The sequence below is a fragment of the Echeneis naucrates genome, chromosome 1 (genome assembly GCF_900963305.1).
Source record: "Echeneis naucrates chromosome 1, fEcheNa1.1, whole genome shotgun sequence".
Classification (NCBI taxonomy): domain Eukaryota; kingdom Metazoa; phylum Chordata; class Actinopteri; order Carangiformes; family Echeneidae; genus Echeneis; species Echeneis naucrates.
The window spans coordinates 16,172,891-16,190,450 of NC_042511.1; the positions used below are offsets into that span (position 1 = coordinate 16,172,891).

Genomic DNA, 17,560 nt, shown 5'->3' on the forward strand with positions numbered 1-17,560 from the left:
CTGATTCCTCGAGTCTAATGTGTGTACGCTTCATTTCAAGATGTAAACTGCTGATATATTACAAGTCATCTGTCAGACAAACTAGTTTTGTTTTGGGATCTCTCAACAAGCATCTGCGTGACCGTGAGCAATGTAGAGTCATGCAACAGGGAGCCCTAATCATGTCCCAACCAGATCAGCTCCAGTCATGTTTGGAAAACACAAAAGATTGCATTGTTAAATACTGAGAATACTTCTGTGCTGTGAGGCCTCTGTGCAAATATGAAAGAGTAAATCATGTCAGAGCAGGAAAAAACTACAGCTGTGGGGCAATGATGCAACTAGCCTGCCCAAACTGCAGCGGGTTTTTATTGCTACTTGGAAACCCACAGTCCTGAGACCACAGCAGCACACTGTAAACATTATAATAGATTTTTACAGTAATAGAAATTTTGAACTATACTGCACATTAGGTGAAACCTGGATTCGTTTGAAGACATTAAACTCGAGCTCCTGACTATTCAAGCAAGCTTTCATAGATTACTCATCATCTAACAATTATGAAGAAACAAAATTAATTTGGTCATCGGTGGAAACTGGAAAACTATCAACCTGTAACAGTACATAAACACAGTAACAGTACATAAAAACAAACCCAAATTTAAAAAACCTAATAAATCTTCTCAACTAACAAAAAAGGTCTATTTTAAACTGCTCCAGCTCTGTGTTGTGGATATTATCTCTATCTTAGTAGCACTGACTACTACAGCACTGTTTTGTACATAATAGAAGACATTCAAAAATGAAAACATTAACCTAGCCTCTTTCAAGATCAGACCAATTCTGTCTGAAATACTGGAAAAACAAGCCTTAACACTCCTCTCATTTTGTACAGCCACTTTTTCAATTAAACAGAAACAGGCCTTCAAAAGTTTAAAGTGACACAGACTCTTTGTTAAAACAAGGGAACCTAGTGGCATTTTGTGACTTAACAAATTGTACAGATTTATAATCACACCTCCTTTCCTCACAGCTCTGTCATGAGCTCTACCTCAGTGTCCGTCACAGCTAAACAGTCAGCAGGTTTTTGGTCAATTGCACAGTGTAATCGAGCTGGATCACTGCACTCCCACAACCTGTGAAACTCCTTGATGAAGGGTTGCACCAACTCTGGCTCTTCAGTGATGAGGACGTTCTCCATGTTGCTCTGTACTGCTGTAAGTGTCCAGTTGAGGGAGCCGGTGATGAGCAGCCGATGGTCCACCACTGCAAACTTGTGATGCATATATACGGAGCCCACGCCACATCGCACACAGATCCCTGAGAAGCAGAGTGTGGAAAGGGACAACGGTGAGGAATGAGGGAAATATTCCTCAATGCCTCAGACAGGAATACAGTGGACTTAAATTATTATTATTGAGGATATTGAATAAAAATTCATGCACTTCAGTGCTATGGGAACTTTAAATTTATAACAGAATTTCTAAATGACAATACTGACATGCATGGTGTGAGGTTTGGTTAAAATAAATGATATAAAACAAATTAAGAGGCATTTAAATGTCTGTCATTTGAGCACATACACTTAATCATCTTTACAGCATCAGTGCATTAAAAGCTTAAAACACTCAATACTTCACATTTCTGCTCCCATAAGTGTTTTCTTTGAAGAAAATCATTAGATCAAGTTTTCTTGATAACAAAGTCCCTTGGATGGAAAAACTAACAAGACTCTGAAAACACAAAAACTGGGAAAGAGCTATTTAAACCTAACAAAACCCTTCATATATAAGAAGTTGTATTAATTTAATTTTTTGGGGATTAATAACATTAATTCATTTATTTTTAAATGTAAAAATTAGTTAAATAAATTAAATATAATTGAAATTATTATATATTGAAAGCTATTGTTGGGTTGTCTCTACTCAAGTATTTAAGTAAAAAATAAGTATGATAGAACATGATATGATGATTTTCCAAGTGGACAACTGACTGGACCCATAATGAACACATAATAGTACTCTATTGAAAGAATAAGTCCATACTCAAAAACAAGATGAAAAAAAGAGGCCCCTAAATAGAACTAATTACGCTGTATAAATGCCTTTTTAGCTTTGTAAAAAATTACTATTAGACAGCCTACAGTAAAGAGAGCAAGATGGGAAGGATTAAATGCAATGGGAAATAAAAAAGTGTCTGTCCAGCATGGATCCCTGAACACAACCAGTCCAGAAGGCCTGATCACACAAGGCACTTTGATTCTAAAATATTTCTGTGCAACAACTGTGAAATACGGAAGATAAAGTAGTCAACATAAGTGCGCATACACACACACACACACACTTTGAGAAACACTTTGCCTAATGACATTTGTTGTTTCGTTGCCAATTTCTTACTTATTTAATTCCTCCAGAACACCATACACTAAAAGTAATTTATTAAATGCAGAGAGGGCTGAGAGAGAAAGCGAGACAGCGTGAGTCAGATATGTGACAAACAATATTTCAGAGTTTTCAAGGTTCAATCAATCGCTCAGAGGAGAGCGTGTCATGGTAATACGCATTTACCCAGACAGTTCCCATCATCGCTCTATTAACAACTAAGAAACCCTGCAATACTTAATTACAGTCATACTGGTAGTGCAAGAACACAGAGTGGGCACCCTTGGTTGAATAGGAGCCAAGTTTTCTTTGCTGTATTTCAATTCATATTTGCCCATAATAATCCCACATGTTGGTGACTTCTTTTCAAAATCAATAAAATATATAGTGCCCAAGTGTGAATGAACATATATACCTCAGTGTTTCAAAAAATAAATTGATTTACATCTCTTACCGGAATAGCGAAGGGACCATATCTGGGAGCCAGGTATTGCAGTATAGTCCTTGTCAGCAAGGACTCTGATGATTACGCCTCTGTTATGCAGTGCTAGTACAGCCCTGTACAAATCCATGTTTGAAAAGGCAAAAACACAAATATCCAGAGAGGAAGTAGCAGACAGGATGCAGCGGAGAAGACGGGAAAAAGAAGTTTCTACACTATGAGGGAAGGAGCAGAAACTGGAGCTAGAGGAGCAGGGGAAAAGAGAAACAAAACTGCATTATCTGCATAGTCTCTACTTAATATCCTTCATGTTTCCATATTTTTCCGTATTGCATCTCTCACTTATTGATTGTGCCACTGAAACAACTCAAGTTTGAACAAAAATGTTGTCAAGTCTATTGGGAAATACTTGTAACTTAAGTGATCTAGATGATTTAATCAACGTCTGGTTTAGGTGTCATTTCATTTCACAGAAATAACTTCACTAGAATGGACCTAATGTTCTGACCAAATTCACTCAATGTATCAATGTGAAGTTAGATTTTTGTTTTAGCAAAAAAACTGAAAACAAAACTGTAGTGATACAGAGGTAACACCATCCCCTTTCTTCCTTTTACTTAATATAGTGGTTATGTTTTACTCACTAATGGGAAGGACTGAAAAGGTGCTCCACACAGGCCACTTCCGAAGGGAAGAACAGGACCTCATTCCGGGTTCGTCCAGACCTTAAGCGACGGAGAAACCGGTCAAGCAGCTCCAGACTTAGAGAAACGGCAACAAGCCCCAGGCCAACCACCTTCACTGTCCACATCACTGATATCGTCTACACAACAAAAGGAGTGTAGAAGAATTCATTGCAACTAAAATAGCTTATAAATGTTTTGTCTTATATGATTATGGGCAGATTCATGATAAATTATGGTTACTTGATAACTTTTGTCTGTGTGTCCTGTAGTGCTGACAGAAGTTGAAGTTCTCAATTTTAAGAATTTATCTTTTTACTGTTGAATTTTATGATGATTTGTATGATGTAGTATATTTTTTTTTCCAAATTTTTGATTTAATAAACAAACAAAATTGAAAATCATTGGATCACTCAACAGACCAACAAAGTCAATAACTGAGCTTTAATATCATGAATCCTTGTACAGTGGCCACTAAACTTGCAGGTAATCATAAACAAAAACATAAAGTCAGAGGAATTTCAGCATAAGACTATATAAGCTTCTGAGACAGATCTACCTGAAGCATGAACCCTACCGCAATCTAGTTAAAATTTTGGTAAACAAAATTACGAAATTTAGATTTGACCATAACAATATGTGGTTTGTTTTATTTCAGACACGTCAAGATTTTTTTTTCTCCGTGTATTAAAGTTAGTGGCTTCCCTGATGAGCAAAATATCTGACTTCTCTATCAACAAGCTAATCTAAGATGGCGACATGCAAATTTCTGTCTGTAAATTGATGTTGATTGTCTGATGTTTTCTTGGTCTGAGACGTTCGGAAATCAAAAGACAATATGAGCCATGATGACAGAAAACAAACTAGGACTTAAGTGTGGTTTAAAACAAACTAACCTGTGGATCTGTATCTGGAGTTGAATGCAAACATCAAAACTTTGTATTTCCAGACTCAAACCTTCACCTGTGCAGCTTCTGTCGCCACCACGCGGAAATGGTCTGTTTCGTCACTGTCAATCCGCTTGACTGACAGGTCAGACAGCCAATAAGAGGCCGGAAGACACTCTCATGCGCTCTCTCTCCTCCAATCATTTAACGTGAACAGTCACTGGTGCCGGGTCTTCAAGAGTGCTTTTCCTCATTTATGCAACGCGTGTTTTCTTCAACCAAAGGTAAACAAAATTAAACTTTTTGTCAACGCCAGACACGCTGTGCTCAGTGTTTACAGCTACCTTAAGCATATTTAAAGACGCTCCCTTATGGCAGCTCACTTCACTCATGTTTGTTTTATTATTTGAAGCGCTAGATGCTGTTAGTGTTGGGGCTCACCAACAGACGTGCTAACATTAGCACGCTAACTTACCAACAACAAAGCGAAGCAAAGCAGTGTCGTTTTCTGGTCACTTATTTCTTCTTCTTTAGTAGTATATCGCCACACACACAACCATGTTGATAAATGGTGTTTGTCTCGTTCACGCTTCAGCCTTGTGAATCAGTTTGTGTGCAAATGGGTCGTCGCAAGTCAAAAAGGAAGCCTCCTCCTAAGAAGAAGATGACTGGGGATCTGGAGAGTCAGTTCACTTGTCCCTTCTGCAACCACGAGAAATCATGTGATGTGAAAATGTAAGCACCAGAATAATATGCATCCCCTCACAATTTTTTAAGTTTCCCAAGTTGATTTTTCAGCTAATTGCTTTAATCTTTTCCTTTGTTTTGTTAACAGGGAGAGAAGTAGAAATACTGGGATAATATCGTGTACAGTCTGCTTGGAGGAGTTCCAGACCCCCATCACCTGTATCCTTGTTCATGGATGAATCAACCAGACTCAACCAGTAAATCATTAATGAAACATTTACATAACACATTCAACACCTTATGTGGTTATATAGCTTTTATTAGACAGGCTAGTTTATTCTAGATCTTGAACAAAGTTATTCTGGCAATAAATATTATCTCAATGGATGATATTTGATTATTAGTTTCATAAGCATTCCATAGGATCTTGTATCTTTTCTTCTTTGAATAGACTTACTTGTTACATAAGTGAGTCAGTTAATATCACATTGCCCAAATATGTCAGGGTGAAATTACACGTAAAAATATTTTCTCCTGGGTCCTCTAAGTGGCTACACAATTATACAATTATAATACATACAATTAGCTTTCTCTTCTTTTGTGTTTTCTCATCATATATAGTCACAGTGTGACTATTTATTATCTAATCACCCCAAAACACTGTTGACTATCTTCAAGTAAACTGATCAATCTGTTTTGACTACCTGCTTTAGAATTGTGAAAGCAATTTCTTTTTCAGGGTTTTCAGGGTAGTGCTGGTAAACTTTGTTAAAGAGAATTGTAACACGACCATGGCTTGAGGAAATGACATCAGATGTAAATTATTCTCTTAAGACTGCTTGTCACGACCTTCTGAGGTTCACTGAGTCTCTGTGTTTCGTTGAAGAAAGGGTCAAAAACTATTTAGTAAGTGGACCTTTAGTTAAAATGTTTTGCTACACACTTATTTTTAGCATGGCACAAACAACTCCTGAGACATTGATATCTTGTCATTATCTTATCTTGAGGAGGAGGTACTGCTCACCTTCAGTGTTCTAAAAAATAGCACACTTTCTGGGTGAATTTTCAATTTCTTCTTCTCTAATGATTTTTTTTTTTTGCATTAATTTAAACTTTATCTTCTCAAGCAAATATAATCTTGTTTTAATCCTTAATATTTTGCACCTAAGATCTTTCAGAGCCTGTTGACGTATACAGTGATTGGATAGATGCATGTGAAGCAGCTAATCAGTAGCCCCCTCGGAGTGGGATGCCTCCCAGGAACAGGATTGGGATGAGGATGTGTGGCAGCTGGGTGTGAGCCGGGTGTGAGCCCAATCAGATGAAGATGGTCAGGACATCAAAACGCTGTTATTTACAGATTTCTGTATGGTCACTTAAAATTTATAGAAGTGTGGACAATAACAGACTGAATTGTCCCTGTTTTTCTCTCCCTTTTGCAAGTAAAGTTTCAGCCCACAACTGTAGTCTTTACTCTTAAAATTTATTTCATATTATTAATTGCAGTATGTCCTGATCCTGATTTATCGTCGCACACTTAGCAGGCCTTTGTGTTTTCTATTATTTAGGATGATTCTTATAGACCCTGTGAATGCAATGCAGACAAGCCATTACTAACAGTTATTTAAGAGTGCAAAATAATGTGTCCGGCATTTTATTTGGTTTATAAATTTTGGTTTAGTATTTTTTTGCTGGGATAATGACATTTTTATGTAAAATCAGAAGCTTTCATTCACATGGACTCACTCTCAAATGTACAGTGTCTGACAAAAGCAACATGATGCAGTCAGAGAGGAAAGTAGACTCCACTAGCAGCCCTCTAAGGGGGACTTCATGGTTTTAATTTGTATTCAGTTCAACAGTAATATGATTAATTTGATTAATTTGTTTTTAATTTTGTTCTTGGCATCTGACCTGAACACAGCATTGTTGATGTACACCTAGAATGTATATCAATTAGTATTGATGTTCACAATCATAACTATCCTTAGACATCCTCCAGTTCATGTCCTTTATTGTGTCAAAGCATTTGGGTCATTCCACTGGGCGGGAACCATTATTTGTAGGATTGTTGCTCTGCTGCTAATTTCACATTTTTCTTCAGTGGTTCTTATTCCATTCAGTTTTCCAGGTGATTGTTTTGTTTCAGCTTACATGTTTAGAAAAATAAAAACAGATTTAAAAATTACAAATGATCATAATATTAAACTCATGTATACAAGACTACAATGCTGTAATGTCATCTTGCACTTCAGCTGTGATACTGAGCCTTTATTTTCCTATTCAATGGCTGAAAAGAATTAAACTGAAATTACAATTTATATATTTAACAAAATTGAAAAGTGTGCTCATGGAAATAAAGGAGCAATAGGGCTTAATACTTACTACTGGTTTTCATCTTGTATAAGAAGCTCCATCATCACCACATCTGTCATCAAAAAGGCAGAAGAGCACCTCCACCCACCCAGAAACTCAGGAAAGCAGGACTCCCCACACCTCATCAAATTGTACAGGGGCATCAACAAAACTATCCTGACACAAAGCCTCATATCCTGGTTTGGCAACTGTACGGCCCACGAGCAAAAACAGCTCGGCAGGATTGTGAAGACTTCAAAAAAAATAGTTGTCCCATCCATTGCACGCTCACACACCCACGCTGCTGTATCGAGACTTATAAAGGGTCTGTGCCACCCCCCAACACACACACACACACACACACACACACACACATACTCACACTCCTTAACCACTGTTTTGAGTCCCAAATAGATGGTGTCCCCCTGCCCCGCACACACTGCTCTCATAGTCACACATTCATGTTTAATCCATCCTGCTGCTCATAGGTGTTTTAAAGAATTTTTGTCCTTTGCTGTGTCTTTTAATATGTCTAAGGATTTATACTTTTTTTTGTGATTTTTTTGTAATGAGAAGCTGATGAGGAACATCTTTTTGCTTCAATATGTGACTTTTCATTCTTATAAATACCACAATAAATAACATACAGTAAAGGATCTTGAATGAAATTACGAGCAAAACAACAAACTAGGGTGATCTGTCTTTGAGTCAGTGGAATGAACGTGAATGTGAACCAAAAAGGTAGTGATTATGTCTTATAGCACTGAGTATCAGTAGATAGTGAGAACTGGAGAGACAACCTCAGAGTAAAGAGATTACAGTTGAGATTCAGGTGAACTGACAAAGGAGATTTAATGAAGAAAAAGGTAAAACATTAATTCTCACAGATACTTTTATACATCCCAAGTTGTGGAACAGCTTGATATGATGAACTCCAGTGTAATATGGATTTAATTGGATTTTTTAGAAAACGGTGAAGGGAAGAATAGGTTCAATTTTCAAACAAGGGCTTTTATTTGACTTTCTTAATGAAATCAACAATAAAAGGTATTGTTATTTGAATTGTTCCACTGTTCCAGTTTGGATTTATCACCATACAGAGGTAATGTCAGAGAATTCTTACTACAATGGGACGTCTCCAGCTAGTGAATCTACAGACAATCACCGAAATACATTTTTATGCTTACAGCCCTTAAATTTCAACGTGTCAGACATTGGCTCTGCTTATTTTCTAAATAAAACATCTCTGAGCAAAGCTCATGAGCTACTCTCCTGTGGCATCTGCGACCATTAGACATTTTAAGGAGTCCAGTATCCATTCATCCCCACAGAGCACAGGATGTAGCAGATCACAAATGAAGACACAGTGTAGCAAGGCTGTGCATCAGGCAGCGCTGAGTGATAATAGATGAGATGTGGAGTGCCTGCCTGGGCTCTCCACCCAGGAAGAGTGTGTCCATGCATGTGCGCGCCGCACTGTGTATTGTGTTTGATGATGGACCCCAGCTGGAGAGGTATTGACGACGCTTTATGAAACATGCTGGAGGATGATTACAATGGAGAATGATTATCACTTAGTCTCTCCTCTGTCTCTGCATGTCCCATCCCACGCCCTCCCCCTCTCTTCTATTTCTCACTCCTTCTTTCTCCTCTCCCATTCAGCACGCGAGGTCAAGTGTCACTCCGTCTCCGTTGTCAAGGCTGCCAATCACCCACACAGTGAGTGCAAGGCAACTGTTGCCAGGGAAACAGAGCGATTCGGTTGCTAGGCACCTGGAGCTGTGCTCACAATAGTCATTTTGTTGCTTAGAAGCACACACATATGCATATACAAATACACACAAAAACCGCAGAAATTGCTTTGTCCAATCAACAAGTTTACAGTGTCATACTGAAATTCATGTAAATTATAATTATATACTGACTTGAAAAATTAGGGTTTTGCTTACACAGTTTTAAGAAATCATGAAATAACAAATGATATCCCTGTATGTTATCATAGGCATATTTTCAAACAGATGCTAGTATATTTCAGATGCTAGTATATTTCTTTCTTCTTTCATGCAGTATATTTGCAATGAAATGTATATTTCCTAATTTATAACACTTAGTAATAATGCTAATGCACCAAAAATGTAATTCAGTATTCTTTATTCTAACACTTTTGCTACCTGATAAATTAGCATGCCCTGACACCCAAGAATTCATCAAACCCACACCTCAACTTGATCAATAAAAGACATAAACATCCATCATTCTGACTAAAAATAGTTGCTCATAAAATCAATCAGTCTCTTATTTCCCCTACTTCGCACGGACCCAGTAAACCTGGATAAAACACATGTGCTTTCATTCATATGGGGATTCCTTGTTTTCATAAATTCAATCAAGCCTCGATTTCGCTACTGGCTATGGAAGATAGTATGTGTGTGTGTGCGTGTGTGCGTGTGTACGTGCGTGCATGCGTGTGTGTGCGAGCATAAGGGTCTGATTCTCCATCATGACAACCATTCGGCTGAGCTGCATGCTGAGATGTCAGCCACGGGTACAAGCCCTGACATGTCCTCATGTGTTAGTGTCTCCTGTTGCTGCTACAGGCATCAAACTCTCACAGATTTTGAGCAGGAGTCAAAAATAGGAGTGTAATTGTAGTTTGGAGTGCAGCGGGATAATGGTTGCACATGGTTAAAGCGTACCATGCAAAGATATTGCAGGTGTTCACCGCTGAGGACCAAGAGGAAGCCATTTCTGCCACCAATTTTGCAAACATCAAATTTCTGTTCATTGTAAGAAAAATGTTGGCTGCCGAGTGTGAAGGACTGTGAAAGACACTCATCAACTGATAAGATTAAAGGCTCACTTCCCTCCACAACTGACTGACAAGGGTACGTAATCAAGAAGGCTTGGAATTAACGCCTGAGTCAGGAGACTTTTGTGTTAAGCTCCCCGAACTAATGCCTGGAGGTTTAGCTTAGTGCCTCGGTGCTACTCTTCTCCAGCAGCACCTCTGCAGGAGGGAGCAGTGACATAAACGCATTTCCCCCACAGGTGGAGAAGGGTGACGTGGTCGATAAACCTATGATGATAAAAACCTTTTCAGTGGCTGGGTTTGATTTGGGCACCTGGCTAGTCCAGATTGTGTTCTATTTAAAACCCTCTCTTGATTGAATGAAATAAGCCCTTTCTCATAAAACGTCACCTCTGGGTGCTTAATTAAAATCCACCCTATGTTCTGTCACTGCTGCAGCTTTGGTTATACACGAGTGTGTGTCTGCCATTGTGCTCTACTGCATAGTGCTCTGCTTTTGGTCCACTGTAGATGATTAAGCTTCCACTCGACTACGCGTATTCTCAAGCAATAACATCCACATCTGTATTATCAACCCAAGAATACCCGTGGTCGAGACCGGAGCAAAGAGGCCCACCTCCTCCCCTCCATTCCCTTCTCTTGCCTCTCAGCTCTGGAATTATTCTTCTTTTTCTGTGTGTATCCCTTCAGCTCCCGCTCTCTGAATAAGATCGCAGCATGGAAAGAGGGGGGTCTGTGTGGGAGCATATCTTTAAGGACAGCACCTGCGATAAGAGCGACAAAAGAGATGATATTTATCCATGAGTAACAATGCAGCAGCATTTCTCAGAGTTTATAATACACATTTCATGCATGTATAAAACTCACATCTTGAGCACATTGTAAGACTAATAACCTGATTGTTAGCCTTACACAATAGCCACGCACCCTCCCACACACACAAACACACACACACAGAGGCAACCTGCTATGCATCTTTACCTGAGCTGCACCAAGTAAACAGATTACACTGCCAACAGCTGGTCCCTCTGCTCTCCTTGGTATCAAGCAACCTTTTAGCCAAGCGCTGAGGGAGAGGGCAAGCTCACCAATTATCAAATAGGTGTCACTGTATGTTGAACTGCACTGAGGGGAGAGACTGATTACAAAACAGATGTTCAACTGTCAGCTCCTCCTCACCTCCCACCTTCTTCCCTTTCCCACTCCTTCCCCCATCTATTACATTCTTCCTCCCCTCCTCTCCTCTCCTCTTCCACTGTTGTGCCCCTCCATCTCCTTCCCCCTCAGATACTCTCTCTCTCTCTTTCTCTCTTCCTTGGTCTGTCCCATGGACAATAAGCTTGACTCTTCCCTATCCACACTTGCCAATTAGAGACACAGTAGTTGTCAATCACCAGCTGAGAAGGAGAGAACAAGAGAGAAGAAGGAATCAAAAATGGGAAAAATGGGAGTGGGTTGCATCAGCACCACAGACAGCTCCCCCTGGTAAACTCAGGCCAATCTACAAACATGACTTGACTGTCTCTCACTTTCTCACTCTCACCCATAACCGCTCTTCTGTAATCACTGCGATCCCCTCAGTGTCTTCCCCTCTCTTGCCCTGTGTTTAGCCTCTCTTCCCCCTCTCCTTCCACCCTAGTCATGCTCATTGTTTATCTCTCCAGGCACGCACGAAAAAAAAAAACAACAACCATACATCAGTTATTTTCTTTATCATATCACCTATCAAAGCTGTCCACCATGTGAAACCTGCCACTCCCAAAAGTTCCCTTTTGCCACTGACAGTCCTCCCGCCGCGCTCACATCTGTGTTACTCCACTTCATTGTAAGGGAAGTGCTAAAACTAGCTGAGGCCATCACATCTAGAAAATTGTGACAATTGGCTCCCTCGTTACTTAGACTACCCTCTGCCCCCATCTCTTTCTCTCTCTCCCTCAAAACTGATGTCTGGTGGGACTGCTGATGATGACAACTGAACTGGACGTGTCTTCTGTTCTCACCAAGAGCTGTGAAGAGATGTGCGTAGGTGTCAGAAATCTGGTGTAAAAATACACCCAGCTGCTGCCCTCTTCACTACACAGGACCGGTCTGTGTCTGCTTGATGTCACAGGAATGTCTCTGTCTGATTTGAAGACACGCTTCAGCGTGATTTTAGCTTTGTGTGTAAGAGCTAAGCTGTGATAGCATGACACTCACATATGGGTGTGCCTGCAGCTGCAGACATGAATGTATGGGGCAGCAGGCCTTTTGTTGTTGTCACCTCAATTTTACTTTTTCATTCATGTAAAGTGACATACATCTGCACATTCCCAATAACTGCTTCTTGGACCAGATGAGAACGTTCAAGGCAGAAGACATCTGGCTTGCGTTTCAAAGAAAATCCATCTCCTGAATTGAGTTGACTGAAAGCAAACTGGCTCCAGCTGGACCGCCTAATGAAAGAAAATCGGTCTGTGTTTCATATTTATGTCTGACGCATCCAACTTATCAATCCTTGGATGTACCTGGTGTGTCAGATAGGGAACAGAATTGCAGGTGGCTGTGCCAGAAGCAAAGACAAGACCGGCTTAAGACGGAGACAGAGTCTGAGCGGACACTGGGCTGCTGCTTGCACATTACTGCTTAATTGCTTGGAACTAAAGGCACTGTTATGAGCATGTTTATGCTTATGCCTGCAACAGCAAATCTTTCCAGTCATTTTGGCTACACTGTGGAGTCTAATAGTCACTATCCAGACAAAAAAAAAAAATAAATGACCCAGTGACAGCTATTGCAACAAATTCAGCCTAGAGTGGAGAAAGAAAAAACAAAACAAAACAAAACAGACACCTTCTGCCTTTGGCCAAACTTTTAGTGGCAAACTTAACAGAGACACTTTGGGATTTTTTTTTTTTTATTATTATTGTTTTGTTTTTAAATCTTGCTAGTTTTAAATGCCTATAAGATGCAGGTGGCCTACTAGCCCAGATATCCAGACGAGCACATAGCACTGTAAAATTGCAGATAGCCAGCACCTGTCCTCTACGTGACAGGCTTGGATATTAAGCTTTCTTTGTTTGTAAATACATCCGCTTCCACTGACAAGGAGAACCCAGTTCAGAGAGGGAAGCGTGGATTGAATCCTTAACCCTTTGTAGGGAGTGTGAAGCATCACATTACAACCATGTTTGTCTTTTTTTTTTCTGGATACAAAGGAGGACACGTTGACATGCTGCAGGTTATGTACTAAGCAGCGTGCAGGTGCAGCTCCCGTCAAGTCATTTGATGGGCACTTGGGAGTGATGATGGGGAGTGGAGGGGTGGGGGGGGGGGGGGGACTAACCTGTTTTAGTTATCAGCCCCTAAAGCCAGCCAACGAGAAATTGATCGGCCGTTAATCCCGTGTCATGCACCGCTACACACCGACTGCGAGAGCTGTTTACCTCACTTTGCCAACAAATATCAGGGCAGTCTAAAGTGATGTGACCTGGAGCAACGCTGCGCTGTCAGCTGTGTCCAAATCGGTTTTTTTGTTTTGTTTTTTTTTTTCTTTTTTTTTTTCTTTTTCATGGTAAATAACAGCGATTAAAAAAAAGAAAGATCTAACTTACCGTCATGTCCACCTTTTTTTTTTTTTTTTTTTTTTCATCATCAGCTCCCCCGAAGAAACCGCTCCATATGCCACTCATTGTATCCATGCTGAAGTGTGAGAATAGGCTATACTGTTGCAGGGAAACGCCCCCCCACCCTCCGCCTCCCTCACAGCCCTTCCTGATATTCCTTTCTTTCCCGGGCGCTTCTCCTCCTGCTTGTGGGGAATCACATAACCACTCCTTGTTTCTTCCCATTCTCTCCGAGGGAGGGATGGAGCGATGGAGCCTGTGCTGCAGCAGCATCAGCATCCCATGCAACTCAGCGGCAACCTCTCACCTCTCCTCCTCCTCCTCTCCTCCCCCTCTCGCTTCCTCTCTTGTCCAAGCCTCCATCCAGGCTTGCCGGCGTAGAAAATTCCCTATTGGTGGGGGGGGGGGGGTTCTGATGATGATGGAGGTTCTGGTAGGCCCTCGTTAAACTGAAATCAAATCTTTGGACTAAACTGGTGAATACATGTGTAATAGTGGCTTTTCACAAAATCTGGTATTTTTAAGAATCTTGGGATATTTTGTGGTTTTTATTGTGCTTGTGGTCCCTTTTCCCCCTCACTGTTCCATCATAATAGAAGATGTTGGGACACTGTGCTTGTATAGTATTTTGGGACGGCTTCAGTCGGTCTGTAGTAACGGAGGTGGACAGACCTGCAAAACACAATGCAATCTTGTGCAACAGCCATGCAACAAATACCTGAGCTTGCTTCCTTTTTGAGGCTTGCAGTGTCATTTTTTTCATTTCGCAGTCAGTTCCCAGACAAACCATGCAGCAGCAGGCTATACAGTGGCAGTATTTATTTTATTTGGTCTGAGAGCTGACCACCACACGAAGATGGCAGAGTTTCTGCATGACTTGTAACATGATGGAGTTGAAAACAAAATCAAGAGTGACTGAAATGAACGACTTTGCAGATTGTATTGCATGTGCCAAAATGAATAAATAAATAAATAAATAAGGTCTGTTGTTTCAAAAGCACAAATATGCATCAAATACAGAAATAGAGGAAGTGAAATGAAGCCAATTCTCTGTCAGTCATTACTACTGAAATCATTATACTGAAGTGGGACTCAGTTTGTGTGTTTTAAATGGTGCTCCCTGCAGGGTTTCAAAAGAGGTTTCTACAAGGCCTGTGGTTTGTTTGTGTATGTGTGTGTATATGTGAGCATGTGGGTGACTGTGTGTTGGCTGTGTATCTGCGTGTGTGTGTGTGTTCCAACTCATAATCCAGTCTCCTGGGAACTCTGTATCCCGTTGATGGTCATCCTTAGCAGACATGCTGGATGGAATTGGTGGTAAGGCCTTTTATAATCCTCAGCTCATCTGGTGGCCTGTAAAGGAGCTGGCCGCTCTAAACTCAAAACATGTGCGCATGTGTGCGTGTTTGTGCTATTGTAAGTGCTAGATGTTCAGTAATGATCCACACAAGAATGAATGGCTTTTGCCGACAGTCTTTTATGTATGTTAATTTTATTGTCGTCTTTATTCATGGTACAATGTCCTTGAGCATCTTGAAAAGCGCTTATAAATAAAATGTATTATTATTATTAACATTACTATACAGCACCTAATCTGCATCGCTCCCTAATTTATTCCCCTTTCCCTTTCTCGTTGCTGTCTTTATTTTGGCCCAAGACATCGGAAACAGAAGAGCAGACACACAGCAAATGTGCAATTTTGATGTTTTAAAGCCCAACCAGCTGATGCTGAAAGGCAATGGAGTCTTCAAGGCCATAAAAAAACAATAACATATTTCCTCAAATAAGCAGCCATAGAGTCTCTTGCTCCTGCTCTCTCTCACAGATACACACAAACACACTCACGCACATAAGCAGTGTTAATGGCTTCATAATTGTCAGAGGCAGACCATTGAGCATAATCAGGAGACTGCAGCAAGGCGAAGACCAATATTTGTAATTTACTATGACAGAGCATTTTTATTACCCAGGGGCTACTGGTTTGTTTTGAGAGCCGATAAACTACATTCATCCTCATACTTTTTATCTCCTTCAGACCTACTCACTTACAGTCAATCTCTTAATCATTTCTTTCTTTCTTTCTTTCTTTTCTCTCTCTCTCTCTCTCTCTCTCTCACACACACACTCAGCTAGTCCAAGACAGTGTTTGACCTTAGTATTAGGAGCATTACGCCAAACAGAGTCAATGAGTCACAGGGCAAAGTTCAACTCATCACAGGAAGTCAATGCACACAAGTCCCCCAACCCCTCTCCACACACACACACACACACACACGCACACATATACAGTTGCTCATATATCATATATGAATAAAATGTTTCTTAATAATTTATGACTTCTATGACTTATTTATGCTGTCAAAGGTTTCTTTGAGAATTTAATGCTGTAAATAATCTCATCAAAATCAGCAGAACCAGAGATGTCTTTTTTTTTTTTTTTTTTTTGTCTTTTAAAGTATGTTTACTTTTATATGTTTAGTTAGTAGGTTTTTCACATATCTCTCAGAAAAGTTTGTACCATATGATTCTATGTATTTCGGTATCTCTTCAGTTCATTTGGCTCTGTCAGTTTTTAAAGTAACGGATGTTTAATTTGGTGATGACCAAATCAGGTCCAAATCACTTATCTCTCAATGTAACAGTTATGAATATCAAATGACTATGTCAAACACATTGCATCTATAAGAGGGAGCAGCATCCATAATTAAATAATTTATATAGAATGCTGAAATCTAGGAAAATACTGTATGAATCATCAAAATGAGTGCGTCATTAGCCTTTTCATCGAATAATCTTGGCCTGCTCACTCTATCACATATTATAAAATATCATGTTTTCTCAGCATGTGACTTTGAAAGAGAATTACTCATGTCCATAACACAGATTTAACAGTCACAAGCCATTAGAATAACACACATAAATTATTAAATTGAGTGGTTTTGCACTCTGAGGCAGAACTTAAAAATGTCAGTGATTCATACTCTAATTGGAATGGAAGGAAGCTTTTTGCACTCAGTAGTCAGCTTGTAGAGTTGAGAAATAGGAAGCTGGCAATCAGGATTGAGAAACTGTGTGTGTGTGTGTGTGTGTGTGTGTGTGTGTCAGTGTTAACAAGAGACAAATAGGACGCAAAATTAGGAGCAGAGAGAGCGAGACAGAGATAGGGAGAGAGAGGGAGATAGAGAGAGAGAAGCAGGTGCATCACTAATGGCTTTTTAAAAAGGTTACAGTGTAGAGCTCTTCTTTTCTAATGGGGCTCCGGCTGTGCTTGAGAAGCAATTTCCGGAAAAGATAATGTTGTTGAGAGAGTGCAGAGTGCTCTCTCTCTCTCTCTCCTTTTCTCTCTATGTGTCTTGTCGTTAACAAGACTGACAAACACAACTCAAAGGAACACAAAGACGGGTGGGGAGACAGCGGCGCAATCGAGTACCATAGCAAAAGAAATATTGCCTGTGTCTAAATTTAAAACTAATTGTCCCATTATATTACCTTTATTAACTTGATGACTAATGCCTAAAGTGGGCCAGTGGAGTTCTCGAGTGAAAAACTTTTAAAGCGCTCCTTTCTGGGAGCATATTTTTACATTCCTAATGTGCCATTGGATTTCAGAAACATTAAGCCTGGTGGATTGTAAAAACTTCTCTGTTGGTTTGTCACATCCACAGTGAAGCACAGTAAACAATGCCACCCTGTGATCACTGCTGCATACTGCAGCATTTTTAACTGAAGTAGAAA

At 40.0% G+C, this 17,560-nt stretch overlaps 2 protein-coding genes across 4 annotated transcripts; one reads left to right on the forward strand and one right to left on the reverse strand.

Moving 5' to 3' along the window:
• Nucleotides 1-333: 333 nt before the first annotated feature.
• Nucleotides 334-5,102, reverse strand: pld6 (phospholipase D family, member 6). Of its 3 annotated transcripts, none has more exons than XM_029501968.1 (4): nt 4,848-5,102; nt 3,447-3,625; nt 2,815-3,044; nt 334-1,299 (listed from the first exon to the last, which is right to left on the reverse strand). In XM_029501968.1, the coding sequence occupies exons 2-4, from the start codon at nt 3,611-3,613 to the stop codon at nt 1,007-1,009; spliced, it is 690 nt and encodes a 229-aa protein (XP_029357828.1). In that variant the 5' UTR covers nt 3,614-3,625; nt 4,848-5,102; the 3' UTR covers nt 334-1,006. The 3 variants fall into 3 exon arrangements, with proteins under 3 accessions (XP_029357828.1, XP_029357838.1, XP_029357819.1); XM_029501978.1 differs by lacking the exon at nt 4,848-5,102 and adding an exon at nt 4,449-4,616; XM_029501959.1 differs by lacking the exon at nt 4,848-5,102 and adding an exon at nt 4,382-4,478.
• Nucleotides 4,605-7,285, forward strand: LOC115043468 (transcription elongation factor 1 homolog). Its single transcript, XM_029501989.1, has 4 exons — nt 4,605-4,656; nt 4,968-5,107; nt 5,208-5,278; nt 6,229-7,285. Exons 2-4 carry the CDS (start codon nt 4,992-4,994, stop codon nt 6,291-6,293), a joined length of 252 nt encoding a protein of 83 aa, XP_029357849.1. The 5' UTR covers nt 4,605-4,656; nt 4,968-4,991; the 3' UTR covers nt 6,294-7,285.
• The last annotated feature ends 10,275 nt before the right edge of the window (nt 7,286-17,560 follow it).

What these genes read in the sequence shown, in the direction of transcription:
- pld6 (XM_029501968.1), bottom strand. Translation starts at nt 3,613, where the DNA reads ATGTGGACAGTGAAGGTGGTTGGCCTGGGGCTTGTTGCCGTTTCTCTA. An exon ending in CTTTTCAGTCCTTCCCATTA is followed by an intron (nt 3,045 to 3,446) that starts GTGAGTAAAACA and finishes CTGCTCCTCTAG; the next exon opens with CTCCAGTTTCTGCTCCTTCC. An exon ending in ATGGTCCCTTCGCTATTCCG is followed by an intron (nt 1,300 to 2,814) that starts GTAAGAGATGTA and finishes TCTGCTTCTCAG; the next exon opens with GGATCTGTGTGCGATGTGGC.
- LOC115043468 (XM_029501989.1), top strand. Translation starts at nt 4,992, where the DNA reads ATGGGTCGTCGCAAGTCAAAAAGGAAGCCTCCTCCTAAGAAGAAGATG. An exon ending in AAATCATGTGATGTGAAAAT is followed by an intron (nt 5,108 to 5,207) that starts GTAAGCACCAGA and finishes TTTTGTTAACAG; the next exon opens with GGAGAGAAGTAGAAATACTG. An exon ending in GTTCCAGACCCCCATCACCT is followed by an intron (nt 5,279 to 6,228) that starts GTATCCTTGTTC and finishes TTTGCACCTAAG; the next exon opens with ATCTTTCAGAGCCTGTTGAC.